This window comes from Musca autumnalis, unplaced genomic scaffold, assembly GCF_047663935.1.
Source record: "Musca autumnalis isolate F117 unplaced genomic scaffold, ASM4766393v1 scaffold_363, whole genome shotgun sequence".
Classification (NCBI taxonomy): Eukaryota; Metazoa; Arthropoda; class Insecta; order Diptera; family Muscidae; genus Musca; species Musca autumnalis.
In genome coordinates, this window is record NW_027411937.1 from 1 (window position 1) to 27,907 (window position 27,907).

General features: G+C 37.2%; 2 protein-coding genes across 2 annotated transcripts; both read left to right on the plus strand.

Moving 5' to 3' along the window:
• Positions 1 to 1,814: 1,814 nt before the first annotated feature.
• LOC141400538 (uncharacterized) lies at positions 1,815 to 2,642 on the plus strand. Its single transcript, XM_073979745.1, has one exon. The coding sequence runs from the start codon at positions 1,815 to 1,817 to the stop codon at positions 2,640 to 2,642; it is 828 nt and encodes a 275-aa protein (XP_073835846.1).
• Positions 2,643 to 3,252: 610 nt separating this feature from the next.
• LOC141400539 (uncharacterized) lies at positions 3,253 to 27,907 on the plus strand. Its single transcript, XM_073979746.1, has 3 exons — positions 3,253 to 3,466; positions 23,576 to 25,759; positions 27,351 to 27,907. The coding sequence occupies exons 1-3, from the start codon at positions 3,253 to 3,255 to the stop codon at positions 27,905 to 27,907; spliced, it is 2,955 nt and encodes a 984-aa protein (XP_073835847.1).

Consider the following 27,907-nt stretch of genomic DNA (forward strand, 5'->3'; position numbering starts at 1 on the left):
TGTGGGCCCTGTGCTACAAAAAGATATTATTTCTCTCATATTAAATTGGCGTCTGTACAAATATGTCTTTAACGCAGACATATCTAAAATGTACAGGCAAATACTTGTCAATCCGAATCAAACCACTTTTCAAAGATTCGTTTATCGTACTTCCCCTGATGAGGAAATAAAAGATTATAAATTAAATACAGTAACATTCGGTCTCAATTGTGCCCCATATTTGGCACTACGAACTTTGCAACAACTAGCCCAAGATGAAGAACAAAGGTTCCCTATAGGGGCAAAGATTCTGAAAGAAAACATGTATGTTGATGATGCCCTGGTAGGCATACATACCATTCCAGAAGGAAAAGTTGCAAAGGAGCAATTAACTAACATTTTAAAGTCTGCGGGATTCCATTTGCGCAAATGGACATCCAATTGCAAGGAATTACTCGATGACCTGCCACGAGATCATCTTTTGAACGAAGAATTTCTAAACTTTGATGACAATAGTATGGCTAAAACCCTCGGAATTAGATGGAACGGTGCCTCAGATTCCCTTTTATTTCGTGACGGAAACGATAAGTAACAAAACTTCGTTTACCAAAAGACAAGTTTTGTCTGTTATTGCCCGATTGTTTGACCCTTTGGGGTGGCTTTCACCGGTTATAATCACAGCAAAAATTTTCATGCAACAACTGTGGTTAGAGGATATAAAGTGGATGACCAATTAAAACCATTACCTCTGATGAAATGGAGAGCTTTTCTGGCGAACTATAGTGATATTGAGAAAATAAATATACCACGATGGGTAAAATATTCGCCAGAATGTTCACTAAAATTCCACGGATTTTGCGATTCCTCCGAATTAGCATATGCAGCCGTTTTGTATGCAAGAGTTAAAGTGGGAAATGTCGCCTCTTCAAATTTACTGGTCTCGAAGTCCAAAGTTGCACCAATCAAGAAGGTTTCTCTGCCTCGACTGGAGCTATGTGGGGCTCTTTTGTTAGCTGACTTAGTTCATGCTTTTCTGCCTCAACTAGGCATTCAGAAACATATTTTATATTTGTGGTCTGACTCAACAATTGTTTTAGCGTGGCTTAAAAAACCATCTAATACATGGACAACCTTTGTCGCCAACAGGGTGGCCAAAGTCCAAGACATGGTGGGTGATAATTGGAAACATGTCTCTACCCACGATAACCCCGCAGATCTAGCAACCCGGGGGTGACTCCTTTAGAGTTAAAGGAGAAAGATCTGTGGTGGTTCGGTCCATACTGGCTCCGAAAAGACGAACAAGACTGGCCCTCGAATGTTCATATACCGGATGTAAACATAGAAATTAAAACACAAGTACATGTCGCTAGATCTGCTGATCCAAAAGGAGACGACAAAAATGATCCAGAAAGTCACCTTCAACATATTCACCGCTTTGTCACAGCTGTGCATGTCTTTGGATATGTGGAGAGGTTCATGAAAGCCACTCATCCTGCTACGAAGAAGACGTACAAATATGAAAGTACAAGGCTGTCCCCTAAGGAACTATCTGCTGGGCGCAAATATCTAACAATTTTGTCCCAAAAGCTCTACTTTCCGAGCGAATACTCCGCACTGTCCCAAAGAAAACCGATTGATAAAAAAGTCCCTTATATACACTAACACGCTCTTTCGATAAAGATAATATTATCAGAGCCAATGGACGCCTAGGATCGACAATGTCACTGTCTTTAAACGAAAGACATCCATTTATTTTGTCCCCGAAAAGTAAGTTTACTAAACTTTACATATCGTTTATACACGAAATAACATTGCACGGAGGACCACAATTAATGATGGCAACGATTCGTTTAGAATGTTGGGTTATCCGGGGAAAGAATTTAATCAAAGCCCACATTAATAATTGTGTCAAATATGTTCTGGCCCGTAAGAAGTTGCAAGGACAACTGATGGCAGCGTTGCCACCGGAAAGGACGACTTTAAGCAGGCCCTTTGCTAACACGGGAGTCGATTATGCAGGCCCTTTCGAGATTAAAACTTTCTCTGGTCGTGGTTGCCGCATTGTAAAGGGTTACATTTGTCTCTTTGTCTGTCTCGCCACAAAAGCTATTCACTTAGAAGCAGTGAGCGATCTTTCTACCCCGGCTTTCATGGCTGCGTTAACACGTTTTGTCTCTCGTCGTGGCTGTCCCAATAAAATATTTTCCGACAATGGTCGCAACTTCGTTGGCGCTGCTCGGGAGATCAAAGCTAACTTCCGAAAGGTTATCTTGGACCTTAAGGAAAAGGCCATTTCACATTTCGGCCAACAGAAATTAGAATGGCACTTCATACCTGCCTCAGCGCCACATATGGGTGGATTATGGGAGGCGGGTGTAAAGAGTTGCAAAACACATCTTAAGAAGATTTCCGGGCAGATACGCCATACTTATGAAGAGTTCACCACAATATTAGCAACTATAGAAGCCTGTTTAAACTCACGGCCACTGACTCCGCAGTCGGATAACATTGACGATTTGACTGCTCTTACGCCTGCTCATTTCTTGATCGGGTCATCTCTTTTGGCCCCAGCGGAACCTGAAGCGGTTCCTACCAAAACAGCGTTGTTAAATCGATGGCTTAAGCTAAAAGTGATTTCGCAAGAATTCTGTCGCCGATGGTAGTCCGATTATTTAAAGGAACTTCATAAAAGAAACAAGTGGAAGCGCCCGTCAGAAAATTTGATATTAAATGACCTTGTTGCTTTGCCCCAAGAATTGGGGAACCCTAATGAATGGCGTTTAGGGCGTGTGATGAAATTGTACCCTGGTCCGGATGGACATGTAAGAGTCGTTGACCTAAAAACATCATCGGGCATCATCCGACGCCCTGTTCATAAACTTGTTTTGCTTCCCAGATCCAACTAACTAAATTACCCCTATTGTCCCGGCCAGTGCATCACATCTTTCCTTAAACTTATTGTAATAATTGTTTCTTTTTCCTGCAGCCATGATGTATGATGATGAATACCGTTGTCCCATTTGCCAAACGCGCCATTCTCTTCGTCTGTGCCGGTCATTCTTGGCAATGCATCCCGAAGAAAAAATGAAATATGTACGACAGAACAAAATCTGCAGAAATTGTCTCGGGATGTCTCACGCACTGAAAGACTGCCGCAGTAACTCGGCATGCCATCGCTGTTGGTATGACCACCACACACTACTCCATCCTGTTACCAGTCCAAAAGAAACCTGGCTTCAAATGACCGCTCTGGCCCTTATACACCGTCCAAAGATGGATGAGAAGAAACGAGTTGTGCGGATTCTTTTGGACCCTAACGCCACGGAAAGCACTTTCTATAAGAGTAGCCTTTATGTTCCATTCGATATCGAGGAAGACGAAGGTCTGGTGGAGGTGCAGCTTACAGACCGCCACAGCGAAGTTCGAACGCTAACCGTGAAGCTAAACATCAAAGCCGGTGCACCGCCAGAACAGACTCCTAGGGGCCGTGGGCTCCCCGAGAAGGTTCTAAAGAGGTATGACTTGGAAGATTTAGCAGATCCTTCCTTTTACATATAACATGACTGTGTGGTGGTTTTAGGCCGGGATGTGTCGAAATCGATTTATTTGGGGCTGCCCCGGGAAGAAAAGGGTCTGCCCTATATGCAGAATAGTATCTTCGGCTACACCTTTTTTGGTCGAATCGAATTTGATCTGGAGGGAAACCGTGCAGAGGTCATCTGGCTCATGAAGAACGACAATGAAGAAGTTATTTATATGTGTATATAAATTTTTCGTTTAAATTGTCCCTGCAGGATTTTGTTTATTTTCATGCTAAATTTGCCCCAGGTGGGCTTGTAGTTAATGAATTCATTTAATATTTTATCATAAATACTTATCATTAACATATGTATATTAATTTACTTGCCCCAGGTGGGCTGAATTGAATTGTACTTGAAGTTTGTTATTTTGGAACTGACCGTCCAAGGGAGGCGGTATGTTCACGTACGTAGGGTTATGCTATTTAAATTCATTTATAGTTACTTAAATTTGATTGTTGAGTTAAAGTTTAATAATCACAACTATGTAAGCACGGCCTAATTATAAAGAGTCCCAACCCTGCGTACGTGAACTCCGTTTGTGTCATCACTGGTCAACATCAATTATCAGTGCTCCCTTTTTTTCCTTTTGTTTTGTTTTGATCCCTCATTCATTTTCTTAGATCGTAAGTTGAAATTTATAGTTATTAGTTTTTTGGCAATCGAGCGAACGACTTCTCCCTCAATCGTGTTTTGTGCATTCTTTAACTAATTAAAAAGAAACGTAATCATTGAATTCCAATATAGTTTTATGACTCGTTCAATATAAATAACAATTGTTGACTGGAAATAAAAGTGAATTGAAAAATAAACAACTTAAATAAAACCATTAAATTAAACCAATCAAATCGTGTTCCATTATTTCATGCCCCGTTTAGGGCGATCGATTAAATAATTAAAGAGTGTGGTTCTCGACATTTGTGTTCCCTCGGGTTTTGTTCCAATTAAAACTTGTGCTATTTTCTATTGATGCCCCAACTGGGCTAAGAACAGTCTCAAATCGAAAAGTGTTGTGTGTGATTTCCTGCCTCATACGAGTGTCACCAAACGGATTTATTTGTTTTGGTTGTTACCTCTTGTATTCACGCGGCTGTTCCTGTCTTCCCCTGCTGTAAATTTTGGTGTGGGTATCTTTGCTGCCCGAGGTTAGTGGTGTGGCCCTAACAAGAGTTGATTTTGAATGACCTAAATCAATCTTTGGTGATGGTAATGCTGTAATTTAAGGTTGTTTTTAATGATTTTTTTGAATATTTTTAAGTAATTATAACTTACTAGCATATGCCCGCTACTTCGTTAACGGAAAATCCCCATGGTATAAAGCACGATAATAAATAAATTGACCAAAATTCAGAATATAATGTCTCCATTTCCCATTTACAACTCTTTTTATCAAAATAAAAGCCAGTAATGCCACTTACGATAGTCAAGAGTGTTACTATTTATCTTTTTCTAAAAATCAAGTATGTAGTTTTCAAAAATAACTACATAAATCGAATCTTTCGCGATATAGTTTGACGTAAATCGACTTATCTCCAAAAATTAAAGTCTACAATCATAAGCAAATATGTCTCTCCCTCCCTCCTTCCCTTCGCATCTTATGGTATTGTATTTTTTGAAGGCAAAAAAATTATTTCTTTGTTAGTTAATACCAGCACTTTAATGTTAATTAACATTTAATTAACAGCGAAAACACTAATTATCAAAAACTCTACCCATCTGTAAAAAGTGAGCTTGCTTCTAGTTCTGTCTGTTCACACAACCCCAGTGATCCCCATTTTAACTTACAGAACTATATTTTAAAATCACCACTTTATCTCAACACCAATACTAAATATCAGTTTAGAAATCTGTCGGTTCACAAAAACCAAAGGTACCAAATTTAGTATGCAAATTAAAAACTTTTTTACTTTTCGGTTTTTTATTGAAATCGTTAGATAAGTACCCAACGCAATTTACCCCTCGCAACGTCTTAAAAAATGCATTTAAAGTTGCACTTTTGTTTCATAATTTTTGTAAGGAACAAACGGTAGACACATATCTATCATTCTTAATATTTTACAAAACAGTTATATTTTACTCTTAAAATCAGAAATTTGAAAAATATGGAAATTTAAAGCGACAGAAGAAATTAAAAAAATTAATCTACTAATAATTACAAAATATGATTTCTGTGATACTGAGAATCCTCTCGCAAATGAAACGGTAAAAATAGAAATGCAGTGACAACCTGAACTAATGTAAGACATTCTGTATAAAATTGATGGTATGATGATGGACCAAAGTCGATTGAAATTTTTGTCTTTAAACTTTAAAATACTTCAAAACCTTAACCTATGTTGCTAATATTTCGCACAGAGGTTTTCTATCTACAAAGAACAACAAATGCCAAATTACAACAAAATACGTAGGAAAATGTATCCTAACGGCCGTGTATTGAAAATATTTTGTACATATTCCGAAAACCCTATATTCGAAAGCGGAGTACACACGATCAGTTTTGACTGTTGAAGCAAACCATTTTTAATATTTTATGAATTATCTTATTTAGTTTATCTTCTCATTTGAATTCAATGTTTAGTATGTAAGTTTGTACATATTTAACGGTTTCTATGCAACACTGTACATATTTCTATTATCATACTATTTCATTACAACATTGTGTTTACTACTATAATACACATCTATGTAAGTCTAGACGACTTTTGCGCTTCTCAAACCAAGTACCTTAGTAGAATAAAAATGAATAAAATCACTTTGAGATCAAACTTTGAGAACCAACTAGTCAACCAGCTTTTAATAAGTTTGGGACAAAGTACTAGTTGAGAAACCAAGTGGAAGATACCAACCAAAGTACAAAGTTAAATGAAACATCATGTAAACAGCAATACTCTTCGTTTTAATGAACATTGGGTTTAACCTTAGATGAAGAACTGCTTTATTGGCGCTCCAACGTGGAGCACAACACCAAATAACTGCTTCATTGACGCCCAACTTAGTGGCCACGGAACACGACCACAAAGAAGAAGAACCCGATAACAACGCATCATCCAACAGCGACGAGTACGATTCAGGAGAAGAAATATATAGAATATGCTCGCTACTTCGTTAGCGGAAAATCCCCATGGTATAATGCAGGATAATAAATAAAATGACCAAAATTCAGAATATAATGTCTCCATTTCCCATTTACAACTTTTTTTATCGAAATAAAAGCCAGTTATGCTACTTACGACAGTTAAGTTTTGTTACTATTTATCTTTTTCTAAAAATGAAGTATGTAGTTTTAAAAAAGTACTACATAAGTCGAATCGTTCGCCGATATAGTTTGACGTATATCGACTTATCTCCAAAAATTAATGTCTACAATCGTAAGCAAAAATGTCTCTCCCTCCCTCCTTCCCTTCGCATCTTATGGAATTGTATTTTTTGAAGCAAAAAAAAAAAAAAAAAATGATTTCTTTGTTAGTTAATACCAGCATTTTAATGTTAATTAACATTAAGTAATATTCGTACCGCGAAAACACTAATTATCAAAAACTCTACCCGTTTGTAAAAATTGAGATTGCTGCTAGTTCTGTCTGTTCACACAACCCCAGTGATCCCCATTTGTAAACTTACAGAACTATATTTTAAAATCACCACTTCATCTCAACACCAATATTAAATATCAGTTTAGAAATCTATCTGTACCAAATTTTGTACGCAAATTAAAACCTTTTTTACTTTTCCGTTTTTTATTGAATTTTATTGAATTCGTTAGATAAGTACCAAACGCAATTTACCACTCGCAACGCCTTAAAAAATGCATTTAAAAGTTGCTCTTTTGTTTCATAATTCTTGTAAGGAACAAATGGTATGCACAAATCTATCATTCTTAATATTTTACAAAACAGTTATATTTTACTCTTAAAATCAGAAATGTAAAAAAGTGCACATTCAAAGCGAAAGTGAATTTGAAAAAATTAATCTACTAATCATTACAAATTATGATTTCTGTGATACTAAGAATCCTCTCGCAAATGAACTTAATGTAAGACATTCTGTATAAAATTGATGGTATGATGATGGACCAAAATCGATTGAAAGTTTTGTCTTTAAACTATGCCAGTACCATAACTTACAGTTCTCCGAAGTTTTCAGTATGTATTACATTTTTATTTTCCAGGGTTGTAAGATGGTTGCGCCATACTTTTTGGGTCCCCTCGTAATAATACAACATAATGTTCTTCTCATTGGAAAATATAACGTCATCAAAGTACTTTAAAGGGCTTGAAATCTTCTCTGTAGAAAATTCGTTTCCCTATATTTTACGGGGAGAGCAGTGGTTTTTCCTATCCCCTCGTGATAATGCTTTTCAGACTTTTTCACGTAACGCACATATTCCAAAATCGTTTTCAATTACAAAACCAAAATTTGATTCTGGTTTGTGGTCTATTATTGATTTCCTAAATTATTTAGTGGCGAAAAGTTATAGACACTACATTTCTTTATACCAAGAACGCCATAAAAATTTTTAATTGCAAACAAATCGTGGGAATATTCACAATTTTATTGCACTTTAACATACAGCTTTTGTTGTTGTTATTTCTGGCCGATTTCTGATTTTATTGCCTTAATGATATTTTAAACAGTAAAAAACTTTACATTATTGAACTAAATTTTGTTTTAATCTTAAATTAAAAATCAAAATGTTCCAAATTTGTTGGCAATAATTTTTTTGTTTAAAAAAGAAAATCTGTTGTGCGACATCTGTTAAGTGAAAACAAAATTACTCCAGACTCGTAAATCTGGATCGGTTAGTTTTTACTGCTTACATTACGTTAATACTATACAATTGCGATATCTGTTGAAACGGAAGAAAAACTTCTAATGTCTACAATCGTAAGCAAATATGTCTCTCCCTCCCTCCTTCCCTTCGCATCTTATGGTATTGTATTTTTTGAAGGCAAAAAAATGATTTCTTTGTTAGTTAATACCAGCACTTTAATGTTAATTAACATTTAGTAATATTCGTACCGCGAAAGCACTAATTATCAAAAACTCTACCCTAAAACCCAGTGATCCCCATTTGTAAACTTACAGAACTATATTTTAAAATCACCACTTTATCTCAACACCAATACTAAATATCAGTTTAGAAATCTATCTGTACCAAATTTAGTACGCAAATTAAAACCTTTTTCATTTTTCAGCTTTTTATTGAATTTTATTGAATTCGTTATATAGGTGATGGAAGATACCAAGCAACGGTCCTGACCGGTTTTAACATGGCAAAGCCCAGGATTTATCTTGGTCCCTCTTTCATCTCATCTCACACTGACCTCCCCGTGGTGTCACCTGTGGAACTGCCTTTAACACCCGTTAATGGTAGTGAGCTAACATGTGCCGCGAGTAATGTAAACCGCTTATTTATCCAGGTTAAATTCGATTTCATAAATAGTTTTCAATAATTTATTTGCAATTAATATTTTTAAAATATATGTTTCAGAATAAAGATCTTATTTATTTGAAGGGAAATACAAAAGTGACAAAATATGAAAATATGAAAAATATGTTTTACAGGAAATGAAAATTATGAATAACTGTAAATTCAAATATGTCGATAAGTACAATTATACAAAGTATTGATATTATAATAATGAAGAGAACAAATCTATAAATTAATCATTTATAATAAAATGTGTGTTATATATGTTTATAATTATTGAATTAATGGAAATAAGGGGAAGAAGGAATGATATTTAGCTATTTATTTTTTTACGAAAATAAATAGATTATTAAATTAAATTATAAAATGAATAAATAGAATTATTATATTCGTAATGATAATACTATCACTACTTCTCCCCCATTAAACAATAATATCATGTTGTAGATTGTTTTGTGGTACAGTATACAATAAAGTTTTAAAATATATGACAACAGGAAGAAATAAGATATAATATTATCATTCTTAAATAAATACATACATATAACATAAATATTGATATTATATTTAATATATTACTTAATACTTATTTAAAATACTAAAATGTTTTAACTAATCGTTTTATTTGGCTTCACGTTATATATCTTTAGTGTGCTCATTGTTTAAATCATTATATCTGAATTTAAGTCCTCCTTTTTTCTAACTGATTTATAATTTGTTATTAATTTTATTTCTCCTTTTTCTTTATAAATTTCCCTATGTAAATTTTTGTTCTCAACGTTATGTATTTTATATTTTAGAAGTTTGTTATAAATATCTGTTTTGTTGCGTTTTCTATATCCATTTGTAAAAGGCTTCTCTTTAGTAACTTTGTGTAAATTCTTATTATAATATTCAATTGCCTTAATCTTTTTATATTTAGTTTCCAATGATTTTTCTTTTTTATATAACATTCTAATTTTTTTTAAATCTCTGTCTGTAATTTAGAAATTTATTATCGACATTTATTAGAATTAATGTATTCATTGTATTTATTTAGTGAATTTTGTATTTTCCCGCCTTTCTTATTTGATGGTTTAAGATCTTCGCTCTGAGACACGGAATGAATGATATTTTTTTATACCCCTGTATTCCCGGTTTTCATTTTATCAGATAATGCAAAATTGTTAAAATGATCGTGTTGTTCGAAATACATCACATTAATAATTTTATTAAGAGTCGCAACATCGTCCGCAAGTTCAGTTCCTTTTTCTTCAGAGAAAGAAACATTATCAATAGCTTCAGTTTTTTTATTTTAGATAAAGAAACTTTATCAAGAAGTTCTGTAGTTTTATCTTCCGATATAGAAACATTGTCAAGAACTTCCATTTCTTTATCTTCAGATAAAGAAATAATCTCATGAAATTGTTTTTCTATGCCTTCAGTCGGATAATCATTATTACTATACAAAAAACTTATGTCATAATCCATATGATTTATCTGCTGATACGTTTTTTCTTCTGTATTGAAATCAATGCTGTCATATAAAGGGCTACTTACAATATTGTTTATTCCACCAGTATCGTTGTTTATACTGCTTGGGAAGTGCCTTTTCGAAGCAGTTAAGTGAAAATTAAAATAATTATTCATTTTCTCTGGGTACTGATAACTATCCCTACCCATTTCATTGTGTACTGACTCTTTGTACCTGCCACTGTTATAATAATCGTAATGGGAATTATTGTGATTGCTTGTATTTGTTTTTTGACAGCTAAGATTATTGTTGTAATTATTTCGAAAATTCGTTTGAAAGCTATGACTTTGTGAGCTGATATGCTGATTATTATTATAGTTATTTGTATTATTCCTATTAGAAAAAATTACACTTGCTGGTCTATTTTGATTTAAGTACGGGTTATTAAAATTAAAGCTATGATTTCTATTTTTGGGAATGTTCTTAGATGAAAATTTATGGGAGTTTCCCTGTATATTTCTTTTTTGATAATTGTATTTAAATCCTGAATTTGTATTCGAAAAACTATTATGATTACTAATTTGTGGTATGAATTGTGTGTTGGGATATGTCTCTGAAATATGTTATATGTTATGAGTATTGTTATTATATGATTTCTGACCGCTATTCCTAATTAGGCCCTGTTGCTCTAGTAAGATGTAAGCATCTCTTAATTTAGTGACGTTTCTATTAATTAAAACTGAAGCCAAATTTACATCTATATTATTAACAAAAGTTCCAAAAATTATTTTTTCTGAATTTGTAGGACTAAACTCTACAGGCTTCTCTAAATCATATTCATACTTTTCGTTAATCTTGCAAAGAATATTTAAAAAATGATTATAATAGCTAACTATGCCATTATTTTTAACTCCAAATGCCTCTTGAAAAACTTGATGATACGATTCCCTTATTCCAAAATTTTCAGTTAATGCACTTTTGGTTTCAATCCAAACCGGATTAGGCGCCAAAGATCTTAAGACATGGATAGCCTCCCCTTGTATTTTATTCAGAATAATTCTGTTGAATATGTAACCTCTTACTTCAGCATTGCTCTCAACCAATGCAAGAACAGTGTCAACTTCCCTTAAAAATGAGGTGAGCGCGTAAGAATTATCACCTCTAAATTCATGAATTCTTTGTGCATCTTTGAGTCAATAAATTAAAGGACCAGAGATAATTGTACGTTGTTGTTGCTTATATTGCTTGACGATTGCATGTTTTGAGATATGTATGTATTTTTTTCCTCTTCTAAAAATTTAAAATTAACAAATTTGTTCTATATGTGTATTCGTTTCCCTCCAAAAATGGAAAAAAATGTAAAACTGATTGATTCGTTATTTGCTATTGTTTTCCTTCAAAAAATATGAAAATATGGAAATTTACAGGAAATAAAAATTATGAATAACTGTAAATTCAAATATGTCGAAAAGTACAATTATACAAAGTATTAATATTATAATAATGAAGAGAACAAATCTATAAATTAATCATTTATAATAAAATGTGTGTTATATCTGTTTATAATTATTGAATTAATGGAAATAAAGGGAAGAAGGAATGATATTTAGCTATTTATCTTTTTAAGAAAATAAATAGATTATTAAATTATATTACAAAATGAATAAATAGAATTACTATATTCGTAATGATAATACTATCATTACTCGCGCGTTCACCCATAAGAACGTTAAAAACTTGGGTTTGGGCGTCGGGTTAGTAACCCTCCCCTAGAAAAAACAGCCTACTATGAAAAAACGAAAGAAAAGAAAAACAAACCCCTCTAAAGTTTACAAACCCCGCAAACGTTTTAAGGACCTTGGTCTGCGAATCTGCACCTGGAATGTTCGCACTCTTTATAGAGAAGGCGCAGTCTTCGCATTGGCAGACGTACTTGAAAAGTACAAGGCCGATATTACTGCCATACAGGAAATACGATAGATTCGGAAAGGCGTCACAACAACACCTAAAGGTGACGCACTGTATTATAGCTGCCATGACGTAAAGCATGAGTTTGGATGCGGATTTGTAGTTAGTCGGAGACTAAAACATCTGTTATCCAGCTTCACCCCAGTGAATGAAAGATTTGCTGCAATTCGAATAAAAGCTAAATTCTTCAACTTACTTGCGCTCATCCTCCCACTGAAGAAAAGGTCGAACAGACCAAAGATATATTTTACGAGCGCATAGAAGAAACATATGACCGTTGCCCTGCCCATGACATTAAAATCATTCTAGGCGATTTTAATGCCAAAATTGGAAAGGAGAATATCTTTGGCCCAACAGTCGGGAAATTCAGTCTCCACAGTGAAACATTTGACAATGGTATGAGGCTGATAGACTTTGCAGCTGCAAAAAACATGGTAGTTAGCAGTACCAGATTTAATCATTTCGATATTCATAAGGGCACCTGGCTGTCTCCAGATCAAAGAACAAGTAATGAAATTGATAATGTTGTTATAGATGGAAGACATTCATCCAGCGTGTTGGATGTACGATCGTTCCGAGGCGCAAACATTGATTCGGACCACTACCTTGTTGCAGCAAAGGTACGTACCCGTCTAAACGTTGCAAATAAAGCACGAACAGACACAACGCGGAAGTTAGACATCGATAGGCTGCAAACACAACAGATAGCCATAGCATATTCCACTCAACTAGCCCAATTGCTTAACGCGAGCACTCCTTGTTCCGATAACATAACAACACAATGGCAAAATATTCCCCACTCCATGCAAACAGCCGCAAAATCAGTACTTGGATACCAGAGACCTCCACCAAAGAATCCGTGGTATGACCAGGAGTGCCGTGCTGCTACCGAAGAAAAAAATGCGGCATATAGGGCTACTTTACAATCAGTAGCAACGCGTAGCGCACGAGAGAGATTTCGGGAGAAAAGGAGAGAAGAGAAACGTCTTTTCCGCAAGAAAAAGAGAGAAATGGAAAAGCAGGAGTGTGAAAAAATCGAGATGTACAGGAGCCAGAATTAAGTCCGAAAATTCTACCAAAGAGTAAAACATCAAACAGATGGCTTTGGTACAGGCACATCCTCCTGTAGAGATCAGCAAGGTAAACTGGTAACAGATACAGATAGCGTGCTCAGGATATGGAAGGAACATTTCTCCAATCTGCTGGTATCCAATAGTAGCGAAGACGATGATACCAAAGATCCAATCCCAGAAGATGGTATAGAATGGCCAAGCTGAGGTAAAAACAAACAAACCGGATGCGACGCGCTGATAAGGAGTATTTATCAGCTAGTTAGCACCATCTGGCAGGAAGAACGCGTACCCGACGATTGGAACCTGAGCATCCTATGTCCCGTCCACAAGAAAGGAGATAAGACTGTATGCACCAACTGTAGGGGCATAAGTCTTCTCCCTATTGCCTATAAGATAGTGTCAGGGATATTGTGCGAACGACTAAAGCCAATGGTCAACGAAATAATTGGACCATACCAATGTGGCTTTAGACCTGGCAAGTCCACCATTGACCAGATATTTACTCTGCGGCATATCCTAGAGAAGACCCAAGGGATGCAGATCGACACATTTCACCTTTTTGTCGATTATAAAGCAGCATTCGGCAGTCCCCTCCGATCAAAAGTATTCCATGCAATGTCTGAATTTGGTATCCCCGCAAAGCTCATCCGGCTTTGTAAGATGACTTTAACTGATACTAGGTCCTCAATTAAAATTGGAAAGAACCTCTCCGAAGAATTTTGTACCAAAAGAGGTTTCAGACGAGGAGACAGCCTTTCGCGTGACCTATTCAACATTTTGCTGGAAAAGGTAATACGAGATGCAAATGTCAAAAGAAATGGCACAATTTACACCAATAGCCACATGTTACTTGCCTATGCTGATGACATAGACATCATGGAACATCGAAGCAGAGTCTGCGAAAGTGAGTCTGGCGGTAAACGGCAAAAATACCAAATTGATGTTGTCGACGCGCAAAGCGTCCATAGAGCTCGGACCAACTGTGGAAGTTGGTACCTACAAATTTGAGGTAGTTAAAGACTTCGTCTACCTCGGTACTGCCATAAACACAACCAACAACACCAGTTGTGAAATAAGAAGAAGAATTGTATTGGCCAACAGATGCTACTATGGTTTAAGTAAGCAAGTTAAAAACAAAGCCACATCTCGTCAAACAAAAATAACACTATACAAAACGCTGATACTACCCGTGCTAATGTATGTCTCCGAAGCATGGGTACTTGCGCAAGCAGATAAGGCAGTGCTAGGTGTGTTTGAGAGGAAAATTCTTCGAAAGATCTACGGGCCGATTTGCGTTGACGGTGAATATCGACGTCGTATGAACCACGAGCTATATAAGCTATACAGAGACATGAATATAGTTAAACGTATCGAGATGCAACGATTACGTTGGCTAGGCCATATCATGAGAATGAGCGATGATGAACCCGCTAAAAAGGCGTATAAATACGGGCCGCATGGAGGTTCTCGCAGATCTGGAAGGCTTCGTTGGAGCGAACAAGTGAAACGAGATATCACAAAGCTACATATCCCAGATTGGGAAAATACAGCAGCAAACAGAGAGGATTGGAGATTTTTTCTTAGTTCGGCTTATGGAACAAATGTTCAGTAAAAGGCCAGCTAAGTAAGTAAGTAAGTCAAGTTAGGTTAGGTTGGGTTAAGGTCAAGGGATACACTATTTATATGGTAACAATATTCCACATTTAACAGTAGAATTCTAACAATGGAAGAAGAAATGTTAAAACGACTGGTTCAATCCCACAATGTTTTCAAAAGAAAATGTCGATATATTGAAAGGGGAGAACAAGCATGAACAACGCAATTGGAAAATACCTTCAAACCTATAACAGATGAATTAAACAAATTAGTTTAAACAGCAAGTGAAAATACGTCTAAATACATGATTCCCAAGAAAAACATGCATGAATATTAGAAATCAACGTCTTCCAGTTTCAAAAAACATAAAGAAGATATTAAAAACGAAATCAATGCAAGCGATGAAGACTACGAAGAAGATAATAATCAAGATGACTCAAGCAAAGATGAGGATGGGTAAAAATCTTTTTATTCTGTTCATGATGATTATGATTACGAAAATAATCTTTCGCAGATGAAAAGTATGAATAACCTGGACACGGTATACGGTGCACATAAAGATGATGATGGGGAATGGAAATTTGGAGATATAAATAATGAAAAAATTGTCGTAGAATTGGGTGCTCACACCAGGCTTATTTGAACTCCTATTTCATCAAAAACCGAAAAACAACGCTCAAATGCACATAAAGTAAACTACAACCGTAATGAACGAGAAAAATCTAACAAAGGATATAAATACACCAATATAATAAAGAAGACAATCGATGGCACCGAAAAACCTCAATATGTATATTGGAACGATCCCAATGTGCTTGTTGAACGACTAAAGCGGTTGGTGGAATCAAATCAAAGTGGAAAATATGACCATACAAATGAGATGGTTTCTATAATTGAAGAACTACGAGAGACAGATATTATATATTAATTATTCATATGTGTTTATTCTGGGTGACGTAGGGGATGGAAGATACCAAGGAACGGTCCTGACCGGTTTTAACATGGCAAAGCCCAGGATTTATCTTGGTCCCTCTTTCATCCCAAGTGGACACTGACCTCCCCGTGGTGTCACCTGGGGAACTGCCTTTAACACCCGTTAAAGGTAGTGAGCTAACATGTGCCGCGCGTTCACCCATAAGAACGTTAAAAACTTGGGTTTGGGCGTCGGGTTAGTAACCCTCCCCTAGAAAAAACAGCCTACTATGAAAAAACGAAAGAAAAGAAAAACAAACCCCTCTAAAGTTGACGAACCCCGCAAACGTTTTAAGGACCATGATCTGCGAATCTGCACCTGGAATGTTCGCACTCTTTATAGAGAAGGTGCAGTCTTCGCATTGGCAGACGTACTCGAAAAGTACAAGACCGATATTACTGCCATACAGGAAATTCGATGGATTGGGAAAGGCGTCACAACAACACCTAAAGGTGACGCACTGTATTATAGCTGCCATGACGTAAAGCATGAGTTTGGTTGTGGATTCGTAGTTAGTCGGAGACTAAAACATCTTGTATCCAGCTTCACTCCAGTGAATGAAAGACTTGCTGCAATTCGAATAAAAGCTAAATTCTTCAACATCAGCTTTATTTGCGCTCATGCTCCCACTGAAGAAAAGGATGAACAGACCAAAGATATATTTTACGAGCGCTTAGAAGAAACATATGACCGTTGCCCTGCCCATGACATTAAAATCATTCTAGGCGATTTTAATGCCAAAATTGGAAAGGAGAATATCTTTGGCCCAACAGTCGGGAAATTCAGTCTCCACAGTGAAACATCTGACAATGGTATGAGACTGATAGACTTTGCAGCTGCAAAAAACATGGTAGTTAGCAGTACCAGATTTAATCATCTCGATATTCATAAGGGCACCTGGCTGTCTCCAGATCAGAAAACAAGAAACCAAATTGATCATGTTGTGATAGATGGAAGACATTCATCGAGCGTGTTGGATGTACGATCGTTCCGAGGCGCAAACATTGATTCGGACCACTACCTTGTTGCAGCAAAGGTACGCACCCGCTTAAACGTAGCAAACAAAGTACGAACAGACACAACACGAAAGTTAGACATCGGTAAGCTGCAATCACAACAGATAGCCACAGCATATTCCACTCAACTAGCCCAATTGCTTAATCAAAGCCCTCCTCATCCCGATAACATATCAGCGCAATGGCAAAGCATTGCCCACTCCATACAAACAGCCGCAAAATCCATACTTGGATACCAGAGACCTCCACCAAGGAATCCATGGTATGATGAGGAGTGTCGTGCTGCCACCGAAGAGAAAAATGCGGCATATAAGGCTACTTTACAATCCGTAGCAACGCGTAGCGCACGAGAGAGATACAGGGAGAAAAGGAGAGAGGAGAAACGTCTTTTCCGCAGGAAAAAGAGAGAGATGGAAAAGCGGGAGTGTGAAAAAATCGAGATGTACAGGAGCCAGAATGAAGTCCGAAAATTCTACCAAAGAGTCAAGCATCAAACTGACGGCTTTGGTACAGGCACATCCTCCTGTAGAGACCAGCAAGGTAATTTGGTAACTGATACAGATAGTGTACTCAGGATATGGAAAGAACATTTTTCAAATCTGTTGGTATCCAATAGCAGCGAAGACGACGAAGATACCACAGTCCCAATCCCAGAAGATGGTATTGAATGTATACCGCCCAGCCAAGATGAGGTAAAGACAGCAATAAATCGGCTGAAGAATAATAAGGCAGCAGGGGCCGATGGCTTACCAGCCGAGCTGTTCAAAACCGGAGGCGACACGCTGATAAGGTGTATTCATCAGCTAGTTAGCACCATCTGGCAGGAAGAACGAGTACCCGACGATTGGAACCTGAGTATTCTGTGCCCCGTCCACAAGAAGGGAGATAAGACTGTATGCTCTAACTAGAGGGGCATAAGTCTACTCCCTATTGCCTACAAGATCGTGTCAGGGATATTGTGCGAACGACTAAAGCCAATGGTCAACGAGATTATTGGACCATACCAATGCGGCTTTAGACCTGGCAAGTCCACCATTGACCAGATATTTACCCTGCGGCAAATCCTGGAGAAGACCCAAGAGATGCAGATCGACACCTACCACCTTTTTGTCGATTATAAAGCAGCCTTCGACAGTCCGCTGCGCTCAAAGGTATTCCAAGCCATGTCTGAATTTGGTATTCCCGCAAAGCTCATCCGGCTTTGTAAAATGACTTTAACTGACACGAGGTCCTCAGTTAAAATAGGAAAGAACCTCTCCGAAGAGTTTGGTACCAAAAGAGGTTTCAGACAAGGAGACAGCCTTTCGTGTGACCTCTTCAACATCCTGCTAGAAAAGGTTATACGAGAGGCAAACGTCAAAAGAAGTGGCACAATCTACACCAATAGTCACATGTTACTTGCTTATGCTGATGATATAGACATCATGGGTCGATCAGTAAAAGAAGTAACTGATACCTTTATAAAAGTCGAAGGAGAATCTGCTAAAGTGGGTCTGGCGGTAAACGGTGAGAAGACCAAGTTGATGGTGTCGACGCGCAATGCGTCCATTGAGCTCGGACCGACTGTGGAAGTTGGTTCCTATAATATTGAGGTAGTAAAAGACTTCGTCTACCTCGGCACCTCCGTCAACACAACAAACGACATCAGTTGTGAAATAAAAAGAAGAATTGTATTGGCCAACAGATGCTACTTTGGATTAAGTAAGCAGTTTAAAAACAAAGCCACATCTCGTCAAACAAAAATAACGCTCTACAAAACACTGATACTACCCGTGCTGATGTATGGCTCCGAAGCCTGGGTACTTGCGCAAGCAGACATGGCAGTGCTTGGTGTGTTTGAGAGAAAAATTCTTCGAAAGATCTACGGACCAATCTGCGTTGACGGTGAATATCGACATCGCATGAACCACGAGCTGTATCTGCTATACAACGACATCAATATTGTTAAACGTATCGAGATGCAGCGATTGCGTTGGCTAGGCCATATCAAAAGAATGAGCGATGATGAACCCACTAAAAAGGCGTATGAATACATGCCACATGGCGGTGCACGCAGAATTGGCAGGCCAAGGAATAGATGGCGCAAACAAGTGGATGATGAGATGACAAGGCGCGGTATTCCAGAGAGCAAAGCAACAAATAGAGAGGAATGGAGATCTCTTCTTAGTTCGGCCTATAGAACAAATGTTCTGTAATGGGCCAGCTAAGTAAGTAAGTATGTGTTTATTCAGATTATGTAACAAATTCAACCTATCTTCTTCTGAATATCATTGTTTGTAATTCATTTTTGTTTTGTTTTAAATGAGTAATAAGGTACAGTTACGTAAGCAAGTCGTCATTTGTAATATCTTCGTAATAATTTAGGTATCGGTACGTCAACCCCTTGATGACGTTAAGTTTCTTTTCCTTTGAATTTTTAATTTGAGTGAGGAACACTAATATTTATTTGCTTGAAATAAATATTCTTGAAAATATCATATATGTACTCTTTGTAATTTTTGTAATTTTCATAAATTTAAACCAAATGGTATGTTTGAGAACTATCAAAATGTGTTCCTTGTGTGAAGAGGTTCGATTTAAAGTGAAGAGGGTTGAGCAGGAACCTGTTGAATCGAAAAGGTATCTGTGGAATAAGATTAGGGAGCTGTTGAGTTATAATATGAAGCTGTTGAACCCTAAGAGAGAGCTGTTGAAACAAATTAGGGATAGGGTGAGCTATAATAATAAGTTGTTGAAACGAAAATCGAGCTGTACAACGAAAAAGTTACTGTGCATAGTGTTGCCACATTTTCTCTAAATACAGGGACAAAATTTTAGATCAGAAGATGGCAATTAGACTTAAACCAGTATAACCAGTAAAGTATGTCTCTGACTAATAAAATTATTACAATGTAGGTGTGCATTTATAGATCTTAAATGTTAATGAAGAGTGATATTTTTTTTTCATAATTTGTGTATTAAGTTGCGGAGAAATGGGGTCACATTTAGATGTTGTGATAAAAAGCAACATAGGCATATTTTCAAATTTTATTTCAAGGTCAAGTTGAAGCATACCTTTGCCTCTATTTGATGTTCCAGCCCAGCAGGCCAGGTCCAGCACGACTGTCCATCGAGGAATACTTTATGAGGCAGCAGAGAAGGAAAGAAGAAGAGCTGGTTAGAATTCCGCGGACGTAAAAGCCGAAACATAAAAGAGGAGGTAAACTTGTGAAGCTCCGTCGTCAGTTGGCAGACCTTAAGGCCTGAATAAATTCAGATCCTCCACCACCATGGAATGTTGCCATCGAATTGTGGAAGCTGGTGGACGAAATTAAAGCCCAAATGCCAAAGAAGAATGGGCTAACAAAAATACATGACAAAATAAATATAATCAATAAAATAAGCAGAACTTTCTTTTTATTAAATAAGTTGTTTAAATTCATTTATTTTTACAAAAAGGAAACATCAGAAATAACACTTAGAACACAAAAACTTGAAAAACTAAAAGAAATCACAAATAAGAAGAAGAAGGATCTAAATAAAAACTGCAGAAAATTAATTATCACGATCAACTAATAATGACAACTACTCGGCTGTTACAATAACAATCAGATAATCAGTAACCACAATCAGAGTTGTTCACGTACGTAGGGTTATGCTATTTAAATTCATTTATAGTTACTTAAATTTGATTGTTGAGTTAAAGTTTAATAATCACAACTATGTAAGCACGGCCTAATTATAAGGAGTCCCAACCGTGCGTACGTGAACTCCGTTTGTGTCATCACTGGTCAACATCAATTATCAGTGCTCCCTTTTTTCCTTTTGTTTTGTTTTGATCCCTCATTCATTTTCTTAGATCGTAAGTTGAAATTTATAGTTATTAGTTTTTTTGGCAATCGAGCGAACGACTTCTCCCTCAATCGTGTTTTGTGCATTCTTTAACTAATTAAAAAGAAACCTAATCATTGAATTCCAATATAGTTTTATGACTCGTTCAATATAAATAACAATTGTTGACTGGAAATAAAAGTGAATTGAAAAATAAACAACTTAAATAAAACCATTAAATAAAACCAATCAAATCGTGTTCCATTATTTCATGCCCCGTTTAGGCGATCGATTAAATAATTAAAGAGTGTGGTTCTCGACATTTGTGTTCCCTCGGGTTTTGTTCCAATTAAAACTTGTGCTATTTTCTATTGATGCCCCAACTGGGCTAAGAACAGTCTCAAATCGAAAAGTGTTGTGTGTGATTTCCTGCCTCATACGAGCGTCGCCAAACGGATTTATTTGTTTTGGTTGTTACCTCTTGTATTCACGCGGCTGTTCCTGTCTTCCCCTGCTGTAAGTTTTGGTTTGGGTATCTTTGCTGCCCGAGGTTAGTGGTGTGGCCCTAACATATGGTCCTGACGATCCCTACAAGAACGAGTTTTTGCAAAGTTTCAGGCCGATACCAACCAAAACGATAAGGTATGTACACAATCCTATTTATATTGTGATGCATTTGGAAAATTACTGGCCCTTAAATCCATTGCCTCCTACAACATACCCTTTCCCCAACCTATCCCGTGCTGTGTTGCAAAATTTCAAAAAATTTTAATTTTTTTTGGCTCAAAAATAAATAAGCAAAAAACTGTTTACCGCTATCCCTTGCTTTGTTGTTGAGGTAGGTCATCGTCATTTGCCTACACCTCAAACACATAAAACCAATGAGAGATTTCAGAGTCTAATATAAAAAAGTAGTTGCACATACACACATACTGGATTATTTGATTGTCATGTTGTTGCTGTGATCTATTTCAACTCGCTCTATCCCTTATTTATTTAACACCGGAGAGAAAGCCTTAATAAATTTTACTAAATAAAGAGAACACATAACAGAGGTGTCAATACGAAGTGCAGAAAAAATCGTCAATATTTTATTATGCCCCATCGAACAGAAACAATAAAAATAAATCGAGTTTAAATCATTTACATTTTATAAACGTTATTATACTTTAATGTTCTCCAATATCTATATACATTTGTTTGGAAATATTTGTCGTACCTTTTTGCGGACACACATCACTTTTGAGGAATAAAAACACTGTTTATGAGACAGTCATAATTTGCTCTTAACAACAACAAAACACAAAAGCTAGCTGATTTAATTTTTTACATAAATTGCCTCAATGCATCGTTAATTGGAAGCGTGCTGTTTTTTTGTCAAATTTATTTCTACACACATACATACATACGCTCTCTCCGTCTCTGCTTTGTAAGAGTTTCTTGCCTTTCGCGCTACTGTGGTGGCTTAACTAAAGAAGATACATACAGACATACATACTGCGTTAAAGCATTTGATGGAATATTGTTTTTTGGGCACAGTGGTTTCTAGAGAAATTTTGATATTTTTATATTTATTATTGCTAATTGGAAATATCACTATTTTGAAAAGACATTTATATCGTGATACTTATGCATGATAGTTTGATCTGTCCCTGCACTAAAAAACCTTTGCCGTAGAAATTTGAGTTTTATATTGTTGATTAGATACTAAATAAATTTCGGTCTCAAACAAATTTTGTGAGCTTTTTGTTGGTTTTGCCTTTTAAATATCACATTTCTACTTCTGTCTTTGAGGACAAGTTAAATTAAATAAATACATTGTCTCTGGAGCATACTAAAAGAAGTTTGGACAAACATTTTTTCCTAAAACAAGTATCTGATTTAAAGCGAATATTTTGAAAAATCACTTTTCCCAGTTTAAGGAAACATAAATTGAGGCAGAAAGTTGAATTTTCATATCAAATTTAAGTATTTAACAACATTCGTTCAAAACTGTCCCTTGTTGTCGAATCAGCGACGCATTATTTATTTTTTAAATAAAAATATTTTACTTGTTTAACTGACATTGACGTCATGGGAGTAATGGAAGACTTTTTAGTCCAATGCGAGGAAATAGCTTCGTTTGAACAACAGCTTAGAGGAGCCGACTTCAAAGTTTACAACGAAATGTCCTTAGAGGCGGAAAAGCAAGAAGTGGAACGTTTATGGGAAGATTAGAACACTTCGTATAAGAACTGTTTATCTGCCTCTGATTTACAGAAGAAAGATAAGGCAACATTAAAAAATAAAAAGGCAGAAGCTCATACAAATTATATTAAATGTCTGACCCTGATCGGTGACGCCAAAGAAAATCTGAAGACTGAAAGTTCAAAGTCAAATCCAAAAATAAATTCTTTAATTTCTGTCCCGCCGTGTGATACAGAGGTATTTCACGGAGATTACCTAAACTGGCCTAGTTTTAGGGATCTATTCACGGCGATATATATTAAAAACAAGAAGCTTAGTTCTGTAGAAAAATTATACCACCTTTTTCAAAAAATTAGTGGGGAAGCGAAACAGATCATCCAACATATCCCACTGACGGATGAAGGGTTTGACATAGCATGGGAAAACCTCAAAAATCAATATGAAAATAAGAGGATCCTCATAAATAATCAATTGCGAACCATTTTTAACCTGCCCCAATGTGCTCACGAATCAGCGAGTGCCTTAAAGAAGCTGCAGAGGGACTTCAATAATGCTATTTCGATTTTAAAACTATATAAGATAGATATTGGGTCGTGGGATCCAATTTTTGTGTTCCAATGTTCATTAAAATTGCCAAAACTTACTTTGTCTCTTTGGGAGCAATCAATTGCCAAGAAGACTGAAATGCCCTCTTGGGAAGAATTAAATACCTTCTTAACGGAACGGTTTCATGCACTAGAGAGTGTATCCGATATTTATGGCCCCCAAAGCTCACGATCTTCTTTGCCCCAACAGCAAAAATTCAACAATTTTGAACGTACAAAGAATTACAAAGTCCACCACACTAAAGTTAGTAGTCAAAAATGCAATTTGTGTAAAGGCAATCACATTTTGCGGTCGTGTCCCAAGTTCCTAAGCATGGACTTTACAAATAGAATGTCTATTGTAAAGCGAGACAATCACAGTCTCAATTGCCTAGCTCAGGGTCATATGGTGGCAAATTGTTCCAGTAAAAATAGATGTTCTAAGTGCAATTCCAATCACCATACACTCTTGCACAAGCCAAACATGTCCCAGCAGGGGAATAATAAGTCGAAAGAGTCGAGGCAAATGTCTCAGTCCTCACAAACAACAAGTTTACAGTCCACTGATATGCCTTCTACATCTGAAAATATCAGAACATACCATACTTCCGTAGCAAGTAAAACAATGTTGGCCACCGCTTGGGTGACAATTGTGAAAAATGGTATGTCTCATAGAGTCAGAGCATTGATAGACCCCTGCTCGGATGATTCGTTTGTCTCAGAGCGGATCCAGAAGTTGCTGAAATTGCCCACTATGCCGATTGCGGCCAATATTAGCGGTCTTGGCGGCGAATGCCTAGCAAGATGCAATAAAGTAGCGGTATTCACAATATCTTCACTAATTGATCCCACATTTTCAATCGATATCGATGCCTTAGTTGTCCCTGATGTTACAGGAAACGTTCCAACACATTCCTTTGATCAATTTAATAGAAAACGATTACCAAAATTGAAATTCGCTGATCCTGATTTCTACAAAAGTGCCCCAGTTGATATCCTCATAGGAGGAAACTTATACCCAGTGATCTTACTCGGCGGAGTGGAACATGGGATACTTGGATCGTTGGTAGCCCAGGAAACAGTCTTTGGATGGATTGTTACTGGCCCAACGAACAGCAGGGTCCCGAGAACAACAACGAGGGTGTCTCATTGTACGAGAGTGTCCATTGACAAACAATTGGCTCGATTCTGGGAAATCGAAGAAATCCCAACCAAACCTAAGGTCTCTGAGGACGACAAAATATGTGAGCAAATATACGCCGATACGGTTAAAAGGAACACCGACGGCAGGTACATGGTAGATTTGCCATTTAAGATTGATGAACCATCAAAATCGGTCCTCAATTCAAATAGATACGTGGCTCTTTGTCAATTTCTTAGGAATGAACAATCAATGTCTAAAAAGCCTGAACTCAAATCGATGTATGACGAGGTCATACAGGAATATCTGTCCCTGGGACATATGGAATTAGTTGAACCACCTACTTCGAACTACGAACAGTGTTTTTATTTGCCCCACCACGGCGTATATAAGCCGGAAAGTGCCACAACTAAACTGAGAGTAGTGTTTAACGGATCTTGCGCTACCGCAACCGGGAAAAGTCTGAACGACAAATTATATGTGGGCCCTGTGCTACAAAAAGATATTATTTCTCTCATATTAAATTGGCGTCTGTACAAATATGTCTTTAACGCAGACATATCTAAAATGTACAGGCAAATACTTGTCAATCCGAATCAAACCACTTTTCAAAGATTCGTTTATCGTACTTCCCCTGATGAGGAAATAAAAGATTATAAATTAAATACAGTAACATTCGGTCTCAATTGTGCCCCATATTTGGCACTACGAACTTTGCAACAACTAGCCCAAGATGAAGAACAAAGGTTCCCTATAGGGGCAAAGATTCTGAAAGAAAACATGTATGTTGATGATGCCCTGGTAGGCATACATACCATTCCAGAAGGAAAAGTTGCAAAGGAGCAATTAACTAACATTTTAAAGTCTGCGGGATTCCATTTGCGCAAATGGACATCCAATTGCAAGGAATTACTCGATGACCTGCCACGAGATCATCTTTTCAACGAAGAATTTCTAAACTTTGATGACAATAGTATGGCTAAAACCCTCGGAATTAGATGGAACGGTGCCTCAGATTCCTTTTATTTCGTGACGGAAACGATAAGTAACAAAACTTCGTTTACCAAAAGACAAGTTTTGTCTGTTATTGCCCGATTGTTTGACCCTTTGGGGTGGTTTCACCGGTTATAATCACAGCAAAAATTTTCATGCAACAACTGTGGTTAGAGGATATAAAGTGGGATGACCAATTAAAACCATTGCCTCTGATGAAATGGAGAGCTTTTCTGGCGAACTATAGTGATATTGAGAAAATAAATATACCACGATGGGTAAAATATTCGCCAGAATGTTCACTAGAATTCCACGGATTTTGCGATTCCTCCGAATTAGCATATGCAGCCGTTTTGTATGCAAGAGTTAAAGTGGGAAATGTCGTCTCTTCAAATTTACTGGTCTCGAAGTCCAAAGTTGCACCAATCAAGAAGGTTTCTCTGCCTCGACTGGAGCTATGTGGGGCTCTTTTGTTAGCTGACTTAGTTCATGCTTTTCTGCCTCAACTAGGCATTCAGAAACATACTTTATATTTGTGGTCTGACTCAACAATTGTTTTAGCGTGGCTTAAAAAACCATCTAATACATGGACAACCTTTGTCGCCAACAGGGTGGCCAAAGTCCAAGACATGGTGGGTGATAATTGGAAACATGTCTCTACCCACGATAACCCCGCAGATCTAGCAACCCGGGGGGTGACTCCTTTAGAGTTAAAGGAGAAAGATCTGTGGTGGTTCGGTCCATACTGGCTCCGAAAAGACGAACAAGACTGGCCCTCGAATGTTCATATACCGGATGTAAACATAGAAATTAAAACACAAGTACATGTCGCTAGATCTGCTGATCCAAAAGGAGACGACAAAAATGATCCAGAAAGTCACCTTCAACATATTCACCGCTTTGTCACAGCTGTGCATGTCTTTGGATATGTGGAGAGGTTCATGAAAGCCACTCATCCTGCTACGAAGAAGACGTACAAATATGAAAGTACAAGGCTGTCCCTAAGGAACTATCTGCTGGGCGCAAATATCTAACAATTTTGTCCCAAAAGCTCTACTTTCCGAGCGAATACTCCGCACTGTCCCAAAGAAAACCGATTGATAAAAAAAGTCCCTTATATACACTCACACGCTCTTTCGATAAAGATAATATTATCAGAGCCAATGGACGCCTAGGATCGACAATGTCACTGTCTTTAAACGAAAGACATCCATTTATTTTGTCCCCGAAAAGTAAGTTTACTAAACTTTACATATCGTTTATACACGAAATAACATTGCACGGAGGACCACAATTAATGATGGCAACGATTCGTTTAGAATGTTGGGTTATCCGGGGAAAGAATTTAATCAAAGCCCACATTAATAATTGTGTCAAATGTGTTCTGTCCCGTAAGAAGTTGCAAGGACAACTGATGGCAGCGTTGCCACCGGAAAGGACGACTTTAAGCAGGCCCTTTGCTAACACGGGAGTCGATTATGCAGGCCCTTTCGAGATTAAAACTTTCTCTGGTTGTGGTTGCCGCATTGTAAAGGGTTACATTTGTCTCTTTGTCTGTCTCGCCACAAAAGCTATTCACTTAGAAGCAGTGAGCGATCTTTCTACCCCGGCTTTCATGGCTGCGTTAACACGTTTTGTCTCTCGTCGTGGCTGTCCCAATAAAATATTTTCCGACAATGGTCGCAACTTCGTTGGCGCTGCTCGGGAGATCAAAGCTAACTTCCGAAAGGTTATCTTGGACCTTAAGGAAAAGGCCATTTCACATTTCGGCCAACAGAAATTAGAATGGCACTTCATACCTGCCTCAGCGCCACATATGGGTGGATTATGGGAGGCGGGTGTAAAGAGTTGCAAAACACATCTTAAGAAGATTTCCGGGCAGATACGCCATACTTATGAAGAGTTCACCACAATATTAGCAACTATAGAAGCCTGTTTAAACTCACGGCCACTGACTCCGCAGTCGGATAACATTGACGATTTGACTGCTCTTACGCCTGCTCATTTCTTGATCGGGTCATCTCTATTGGCCCCAGCGGAACCTGAAGCGGTTCCTACCAAAACAGCGTTGTTAAATCGATGGCTTAAGCTAAAAGTGATTTCGCAAGAATTCTGTCGCCGATGGTAG